This window comes from Bactrocera tryoni, chromosome 4 (assembly GCF_016617805.1).
Source record: "Bactrocera tryoni isolate S06 chromosome 4, CSIRO_BtryS06_freeze2, whole genome shotgun sequence".
NCBI classification, from domain to species: domain Eukaryota; kingdom Metazoa; phylum Arthropoda; class Insecta; order Diptera; family Tephritidae; genus Bactrocera; species Bactrocera tryoni.
This window is the reverse complement of record NC_052502.1, coordinates 9,189,109-9,198,855: the sequence shown is the minus strand read 5'-3', so window position 1 is coordinate 9,198,855 and position 9,747 is coordinate 9,189,109. Positions and strand designations below refer to the sequence as shown.

Sequence of the window (9,747 nt, the reverse complement as noted above, 5' to 3'; positions counted from 1 at the left end):
GAGCGCTATGTCCAATTTATGGTCGTCATAATCGTCCCGTCAGATCAACAATTGACCATCTGTGGAAAATTTTGAATCCAAAAAAAATATATAAAAATATTGTCCCGTGCCAGTGAGATAGGCATCAATTGAGGAGGACCCAAATCAGTCTCTCACACGTCGTTATCAAGCGTTGAGCATCTCTGTGACGTCGTTGTGGTGAATTTTGCGAAAAGATCTTAGCCTACATCTTAACAAGATCAAATTGACGCAAGAACTGAAGCCGTTTGACCACCAGGAACGGTCGTATGTTCGAATTAGGCTGAGCAACAACTTCAAAATTATCCGGATTTCATCGAAAAATTATCTTCAGCAATGAGGCTCATTTTTGCCTCAATGGCTCAATGACAACCGAATATTTTTCGCCCCATGATAATGGCCTAGGCCAATATGTGGTTTCAGCAGGACGGTGCCACAAGCTACAGAGCGAATGTCACAATCAATTTATTGAAACCCAAGTTTGGTGAACGTGATATCTCACAAAATGTCCCAGTCAATTGGCTGCCTCGGTCGTGAGATTTGACGCCGTTAGACTATTTTCTGTGGGGCTCCGTCAAGTCTATGGTATATGCCAACAAGACAGCGACCATTTAAGAAATTACAGCGGTATCGGCCGATTTATGTTGAAAACCGTCGAAAATTGGGTTCAGCGTCTGGACTTCTGCATGCGTACCCGTGGTGGTTCAATAGTTCAATGCCATACATAATTTCATTGAATTTACTTTCTCTGGAATAAAGAATTTCATTGATATCCTAAACCGGTTTTGTAGCGGTGAAAACCACGTTAGTTTCATTGAGAGCCCCCATATGGTTTGAGCGCAACGATGAAACCAAATAGCGAGATTTTAAGGTCCTACGATAGTGCATCAAAATGCCGCATTCAGCGCTAATTGAGTCCAAGGTGACAACACTCTTACCCACGCACCAGCAGTATCGAAAAGAAGAAATAGAACTTAAATATTTTCTCTCGGTCTGGCTATACTTGCTAAATTTAGAATTGTTTTTAAGCTGAAAACTGTAAGATGTTCATTCTAATTTTTATTAAGGGTAGTTTTTGAGTTCATCTTAGTTAAACTGCCGTCGAAACAGAATGGATTACCTCGAGTCAATTTCTTAAAAAGTCCTTTAAAGAGCATTGATAAACAGTACTGTGCTATAAATATTTTTTCTGAGTGCGAATAAAATCACCCGTGTGACCCATTTATGTTGTACACTTAGAACAGTATTTAAGTTTTATTCAAATGCCGTTATTTTTACTCAACTCGTGCCTGAGAAGTGCTTGGCCTGTAAGTGCTCAAATATTTGTTCTCAAATATGTAAAAATCATGGGCAAGCACAGAGAACCTTTTTAAAAATTCGTTATGAACAGATTTACACTTAATCGCATGAATTAATCATTACGTCTGCGCTCATTAAATAAATAAGTGCGTAAACACATTGCAAGTAACACCTTTCACTTAGCTGCTCATGAGATTTAAATGGTTTTACTATGAGCCTACAAAAAAATGTTTCTTTTCATAGCTGTGTGTTTGTATGTATTATGTACAAAGAAAGCTCCAAGCCAGAACATTTCTTCACAGCTAAGTGCGAGCTGTCACTTTCGTAAGCAGAATTTCCATTTGAACTGACAGTTTTAGATCAGTTAATGGCGCGTCGTCAGCGAAGCATATCGTGTATATAAATTCGAAAGTGTTGCGTTTCGTGGTCTCTCATCGGAAAGATGGCATTAAGAACGGTTTTCATGGCACTCTGGCCATTTCTGCTGTGTTTTGATTATGTGATTTCAACGCATGCATTTAACGTAAGAAAACATAGACAGGCTAGGACACTGATATATCCCCCAACAGCGCCAACTCGTCTACAAGTAAGGAACTGAGAAACTGTAAACACACACAATGGAAAACGTTTTTTAACCAATAAAACCAAATAAATTTAACTAACTGCACTTTCAACTAAAAAAAACTAATACGAAAATTTAAAAATGTTATAAATATAACAAGTGAAAAATGTGAAAAAAGCTATAAAAGAGTTTAAAATTTCTACATGCACACCATTTCAACTGTGAAAACCCAGTGAGCTTTCTTTTACTAAATACCATAAATAACATTCAGCTTCCGTACTAAACAAAAAAGTAACGAAAACCTCAGACTAACAAACTGTTATAATAAAATTTATTGAGTTTGTGATCCAAATGGGTGGAAAAATAAATTCTACATACTTTTTAACGCATCACGACACTGTCGTAATTTATCAGAATAAAATAAAATACACCACTCTCATTATCGAGTGAGAGCGGGAAATAAGTGGGACATAAGTTCAGTGATTACTTTTTTTCGTGCGGGGCATAAATTTCTCTTGGCGTATTTAGATAAAACTTTCCAAGCTTTGCTTGAGAAGCATACTTTAAAACCGAAGCGAAGCTCGTATAGTTAGTGTATGCCTGGATGAACCCTTAGTTTTCTGAGCTTCCCTCGGTTTCCTCGGATAAAAAACAGCCTTTTTTCAACAATTTCTTTCTCATATAAAAAATTTAATATTTTATTCGAATTTTTTATTGTTACAAACATCTGAATTTTTTGGACAAAAATATTTGAAACCCAGCGTTGGCAGAATAACTCCTTACAGGATCATCTAAAGTGAAAAAATACGTGTTTTAGTTAAAACCTTAACCTAGAACTTGGACGGAAGAAAACGAAAACTGAAAATTGGATTTTTGGCAGACATTTTGACAAAAGTATTAAAATACTTCCTAATATTTTTTTTTGAAATAGCTGTAATCAAAAAAATCCTTCGTCCAAATATTTCAGAACTGTATCTCAAAGACCTGTGTAAAAGTTCATGAAGATCCGTGTGAGTAGTTGTCGAGAAATCTTGCAAACCAACTTCGAAAACACAGTTTCGAGAAAAACGCGATTAAAGACGGGACACTGTATCTCCGAAACTATTTATTCGGATCAACTTGAAAATTTAGGACAATATTCTAGACGTGTTGTAGAATTTAATAAAAGAATTAAAAATTTCGATTTTTTAAAACCCGTAAACCTATGTAACATATGTTTTTTTTTCATAGAAATTTTTATTTTACAATAGAACTTTTTTCACATATCATGAGGTACATATATCGTGGAGTGTATAAATAATTTTTTTCGGAATTTTTTCACGACATGAAATGGCTGGGTGAAGATGAGATGCGTTTTTCCCTGGCGGACACGTAGTTAACGTTTTTTTTAATTTTTCCCCATATTTTTTTTACATAAATTTTGTCATAACATTATCAATAAATTATGAAAAATATAGGGACGATGGCCAGGCGTTTTGTGAACATTAAAAAAAAAATTAAATCGGTTGAGTAGTTCGACCGAAATCATGTCCGCCAGTTTAAAAAAGTGTGTTTTGAGAAAAACGCGTTTAAAGTTTGAGGTGTGCACTCCGAGCGCTCCGAACGTCCAGCGGTATTATTATTTTTGGGCCTTTTTCGAAACCTTCCAATAGAAAAGTGGATTTCTACGTTAATTCTAAGGGCATAAGGGAACAGAAAATGTAAAACAAAAAAATTTAAAAAAGATTACCGTACTGACCCCTTAATATTTCGCGTTGTTTTCGTCCAACAGATTCGATAAACTATTTCGACTCAATAGAAAAATAATAGAAGTAAAAAAAATAAGTAAAAAAAAAAATATTACGAGTTTTATTTTTCTAATCAAAGTGTTTATTTATTCATGAATATCTATGTTGTCGCCAACAAAGTAATATCCGATATACCGTATATTGCACTTCTGCCAGCGTCTTCACAATCCTCAAAGCACTAAAAAAGTGATCTAGTTTGGATCCTCCTTCGATACAGTTTTTTTCTCCTCATTAGTAGCGTAACATCGTCCTTTTATGGACCTCTTCAGTTTTGGGAACAAAAAAGTCACTGGGGAATACGATGGCTGCGGCACCATTAAAGTGTTATTTTATTTTGAACAAAAAAGTCACTGGGGCCAGATCTGTGGAATACGATGACTGCGGCACCTTTAAAGTGTTATTTTTGGCTAAAATTCGCACACAAGCAAAGATCCGTTCATACGGGCGTTATCATGGTGCAAAACAATTTTTGTTCTCCACAAATCCGAGCGGTTCTATCGGCTGGCTTCACACAAACTGCGCATAACTTACAGCTAATGCTCTTTATTGAATTCAAGAGGCGTCCTCTGCAAACGTAGAAAACTTCCTTCACATTCTGCCTGACTTGGCGCGCATTTTGGATCTTGATCACATGCGACTGCTTCCATTGAGATGATTAAGCTTTGGTTCCCTTATGATTTGGACAAATCTGGGTCGGCGCGGACAGGGTCCAACCTCTCCCGAGCAATGACAACGCCGCGCTGCTTCTGGTCGAAAGTGAGAAATTTCGGTAAAAAAAAATCGAAGACGAACCAAAACGCATTCAAGCAACACAGCTGTAAAAAATTAACTAAACATTCAAAATGGCTGACCTGTTCAGAATATGAAAGGGATATGAGTGCCAACAAACCCAATAAAGCAATCGAAAATCGAGTACACGTAGTCCGCGAAAATTTTATATTTGCCCGACATTTTGAACAAACCTCGTATAAAAAAAGCAAAGTTCTCGACCACTCAATCTTAGCTTTACGGATCGGAAAAGTGAAGAAAATATCTTACCAATCCAAATCATGCAAAAACTGTTCGAAGTTAAACTTAGGCAATTTCATCGTAGTTTTCATTTCTATTCAAAAACATGCTTTTCGTAATTCTGTTGAAAGGTTTTGACAACTATTGGATTATTACTTCATATTTCGGAGATATGTATTTGAGACAATCAAGCAAGCAGCAAGTCGCGTATCCCATAGTCAAAAAGTTGAAGTTATGAAATTTGTGGATATTCTGCAAATCGAACGAAGCTAATAAATCATAACATACTTATAAAGAGTGAACCATTTCGAGGTCTCTTACTTTTTTAAAGTAAAAACACAGAAACTTCAAATTTAATGGGGAATGTTTTTTATCCTTCAAAAGAATATTATTTGGCATTTATTTTTTGAAGATTATCTCTTTCAAATATTGGCCGCGGCTACGTCTCAGATAGCCTATCCATTAAATCCAATTTTCAATGACTCGTTAGAGCATTTCGGCTGGTAACTGGCGAATGACACGCGTAATTTGTTCCTCCAAGACTTAAATCGAAGCGCGATTATCCGCATAAACTTTACACTTCACGGATCCCAACAACAAAAATTTAACAGCTTAGGAAGATCGAGAAGCTTCAGTTTTTGCACAAGCTGTATTTTGTACGCTTTCAATTTAAGATCTCGATGAAAAATGCACCAAGTCATTCGTCAGACCGAGTTGCTGAGAACGGCGCCGAATCGACTCTTTATTTTCTTCACCGTGCTCGACTTGGTCTATTCGGTCGAATATTATCCAATAATGAATGCAGGGTCTCCAGATGGGTGATGGTGTTTGAGCGTAGTACGCTCAGCAGGCTGAATATGTTGAACATAAGTTAAGCGAAACTCGTGAAACAAATTTTTTACAGAACGAGAATTTTCGTAATAAAGTTGAACCAACGTTTACGTTCAGTCGCAAGTCGTTCCATGATGAAATGCCAAACAATACTGAATAAAAATAACATGACAGCTTGACACGACTCACGCGTGATCAGTCAAAAATAGGCTATTAAAAAAGTACCTAGACTTGGATCACCTGTTACTTCCTTTATTATTTTACTTTCTTTAAAAAATTAACCTCAATTTCACTGAAATCACTTTTCATTCACTTCTAAACAAACAAACCTAACCATATTATAAGTGTAACCTCATTAAGCCTTCAGGTCGGTATTGCACCCAAATTAAGTTGATAATACATTGCACTTACAAATTACTAATAATAAGTCTAATAATCACTCAGCAAACTAAAATAAAATGCCTAATTTGTAGTAAAAATAGAATTGCTCTCGAAAATCATAAAATGCGCTCTTGCGCTCTTTAAACTAGCAAACATGCACACATGATTATTTCTGTTATACCGTTATTCTCACCATAATTACAATCTAGTTTATTGGCGGCATTGGTATACCCGTCGAGGATCTAACTTATGAATCGGTCACCTCTGGCTATGTACTCAAAGCAGAATATTTTCTGCCCGAAACGGCGGCTGAATGGCGTCCAACACAATTAAGTCCACAATCGGTAAACAGACGCAGCTTTGGGGGCGACGATGATTATCACAACAACACAATTACGCATGCGCAGAAGACCAGCGGGCGGCAAAGTGCCAGCTTCCACACTAATTGGCAGAGCAAACAGCAAACGGCAGCGGCCTATCGTTGGCTCATCTACAAAGCCATGGAAATCTTAATGAATAGGTGCGTGTGAAGCTGTTGATTTATCTCATTTATTATAAAATTTTTTGAGGTTGCTTTTTCATGCGATGTATTTATGTTTTCTTCTTCTTCTTTTCGTTTTGTCGAAGCAGAGCGGGCCTCGCGGGGCGTGAGTGTATGCTGCGGAGCATTTGTGAGCATGCGGCAATACCGTTACATTACGATAATGGCATTTTGGGAGAGATACTGCATATTATTTTGACGTAAGCGAACTTGAGAGACATTAATGGAACTAGTTTTATAAGATTTAGTTTGCTTTTATTGACATACCACAGATATTAACTTTTTATTACATCTGATCAAATTTTACCCAGACTGGTGCACAAAAAAATCGATAAAAAATTTATTAGGTTCGTACATCCTATTTTCGTTTGAAGCTTGATCGCCAAGTGTTGTTTTTTGGAAACATAAAATAGCATGGAACGAGTTTGTGTTTCGGATGGACTGATAGCTACGAAATTGGGGGAAAATGTTGCAGAACTGTTTTGGGGAGTGTACTTTAACACGGACGCAAATATTTGAAAGGCGGTGAAGGTAGTGATGTCTTCGAAAACTTGCTTCATGCGATAACATCGAAAGAGTTTAAGACACAGTGCCTAAAAATCGTCTTATATCAAAGACGATAGATCAGAGGGTCCCAACATCTCTTATGGATCGACTGAACACATTTTAGTTAATATTTTTGGTATCAAGCATGTCAACGGCAGACTATTTAGTATGAAAAGGCCTGCAAATTTTTTAAAAACGTCGTAAAGTAGAGGCCTCCAAAGAGATGGTTGATAACGGAGCTGAGGGCCCCACATTCAAACAACACATTATCGCTGGTGACAAGGCATGGGTTTATAAATATGAAGTCGAATCTGTCCAACGATCTATCGGAAAGCGCTTCAAAAATGAGCACAAACGGAAAAAACCAAAGTTCGCTAAAGGAATTCGCATCCGAGGCTTATAACAAGTGTATGAGACATTGAATTAAGCGTTGCACTGGCTCAGCAGCAGCTTTTTTTGAAGGCAATGATAAAAATTCGTGCGATGAAACGAAGTTTATTCTTGAATTATACTTATTTATGGGTAGACACCGCTTACGTACTTATAGCCGAGTTTACAACCACGGCCTTGGTCGTTCTTCCTCTTCGCGGTTTGGTACCAATTGGAAATGCCAAGCGAAACCAGGTCCTTCTCCACCTAGTCTTTGCAACGGTATGGAGGTCCTCCTCTTCTTCCCCCAGCGGGTCCTCGTAGAATACTCTCAGAAGCAAAATGTTTTCACCCATCCGGACGACATGACCTAGCCAGCGTAGCCGCTGTCTCTTGATTCGTTGAAGTATGTCAATGTCGTCGTATATCTCGTACAGATCATCGCATATCGTTTCATCGACTGTGGTATTCGCCATGGACAATGCGAGAAGGACCATAAATCTTCCGCAGAACCTTTCTCTTTACTTTCTTTTTTTGCCAATCCGAGTCAAATTTGATCAGACATTATAACGTTATCCTGTTTTGCTTTTCATTTTATTCAATATCTTCATTTTAATTTAAGATACTTTTTTTTTTTTAATCGTTGGTTTTAAGAGCTAATATTTTTTCATTACTGTGTATTAGTTTTCTCTCTCTCTTTTACATATATAATTTCTATTTTAATAATACTTTATTTCTTCTTTACATAGTCCTTCACGCTCACGTGATGAGCTCGGCAACCCGAATGACAAAGATTATGGACACGCGGAACACATTGGCCGAAAAGGAGGCGATTGCGCAGCCACCTACGCTGCGTGTGCCTACGCGCCAATCGAACAAATTACAACTGTTTTAGAGCTGGACGATTAAAAAACTTGAAATTCCTAAAATTTTAAAATAATTGTTTATTCTGTAAAAGCCTTTGGAAGGGGGAGGGGGTTTATTTTACAAAATCAGAGAGTTTTTTTTATTTATTAAACTCAAGATACGGCGCCGTAAACTTAGAAGGTGTCTCGGAACCTACCTTACTATATAATGGGTTTTTCCATAGGGACAGCAAGCGGCACCATATAAATTTTGCGTCAGTGGCCTCAACTTTAAGAGCGCTATGGTCGTCATAATCGTCCCGTCAGATCAATGAGTCTCTAGTGGAAAAAACAGGCACAGTACAAAATGTTCTCGTGCCAGTGCAAAGAAGTGCCCGTAGTGTCGTGAATAATACTGCCGCTAGCGGATCAATTGAGGAAGAAATCATTCTCTCAGAAGTCGTTCTCAAGCGTTGGGTATCTCTGTGACGTCGTTGTGGCAAATTTTGCGAAGAGATCTGGCCAACAACCCAATTGACGTAAGAACTGAAGCCGCTTGACCACCAGAATCGTTGTACGTTCGTGAGTTGGGCTGAGCAAGGGCTTGAAATTATCCGGATTTTCATCGAATAATCATCTTCAGCGATAAGGCTCATTTCTGGCTGAATGTCTCCGATAATAAGAAAAAAATATGCGTTATTGGTCAGGCAGCAATCCACACATACTCCATTAGTCACCATTGCATCCCGAAAAAATTACGGTTTGGTGCGGCGCCGGTTTATTGGTCGGCGGCGTCATTGGACCGTACCGTCAAGACCGGCATGTTACTGTGAATGGAAATCGCCACCGCTCAATAACAACAGAATATTTTTGGCACGAATTGAATGATATGTACTTGAACAATGTGTGGTTCTAAGAGGACGGCGCCACAAGCCACACAGCGAATGTCACAATCGATTTATTGAAAACCCATTTTGGTGAAGGTGTTATCTCACGAAATAGCCCAGAGACAATTGGCCGTCTCGGTAGTGCAATTTGACGCCATTAGGCTATTTCCTGTGAGGCTACGTCTATGGTCTATGCCAACAACCCAGCGACGATTGATAAACGAATATCGAACGGGAAATTGCAGCAGTATCAGCCGATTTATGTTTGTAAACCGTCGTGGTTCAGCGTCTGGAATTCTTTTGTAGCGCTCTTATTGAAAATCCCGATATAACTTGCAGATTCCATTACAATTGTTGGAGCTTATTTGAATAACTCAGTCACTAATTCGTTTGCAATAATAGTAATGAAGTAATGGTACGACAATTTTATCATTTTTGATTAAGACTCCGGGTAAAGAAATTCTTTTACATTCACAAAGAGACCGGTTGAAGCGGTACATACCTTAAAATCAGTATCTGGGGTCGTTAAAACAAACAATAACGTTCTCATCCTAGGTTATTTGGTAATTTTCATCAAGTTTCCTTTTTAATTAGATAGTTCCAAGCTTACATATAACACCATGAGGACTTAATTTTAATGCTACTTTCATTTCGGTGAATTTTGGGTTAAATT

The 9,747-nt window shown here is 37.8% G+C and overlaps 1 protein-coding gene across 1 annotated transcript; it reads left to right on the top strand.

Moving 5' to 3' along the window:
- The first annotated feature begins 1,759 nt into the window (after positions 1 to 1,759).
- On the top strand, positions 1,760 to 8,251 carry LOC120775910. The gene is made up of 4 exons (XM_040106302.1): positions 1,760 to 1,903; positions 6,096 to 6,406; positions 6,517 to 6,627; positions 8,092 to 8,251. The coding sequence occupies exons 1-4, from the start codon at positions 1,760 to 1,762 to the stop codon at positions 8,249 to 8,251; spliced, it is 726 nt and encodes a 241-aa protein (XP_039962236.1).
- The last annotated feature ends 1,496 nt before the right edge of the window (positions 8,252 to 9,747 follow it).

Excerpts from the sequence above, each read along its gene's own strand:
- LOC120775910 (XM_040106302.1), top strand. The coding sequence starts at position 1,760 with ATGGCATTAAGAACGGTTTTCATGGCACTCTGGCCATTTCTGCTGTGT. Across the intron at positions 1,904-6,095 it reads CAGCGCCAACTCGTCTACAA|TTTATTGGCGGCATTGGTAT; the intron begins GTAAGGAACTGA and ends ATTACAATCTAG. Across the intron at positions 6,407-6,516 it reads ATGGAAATCTTAATGAATAG|AGCGGGCCTCGCGGGGCGTG; the intron begins GTGCGTGTGAAG and ends TTGTCGAAGCAG.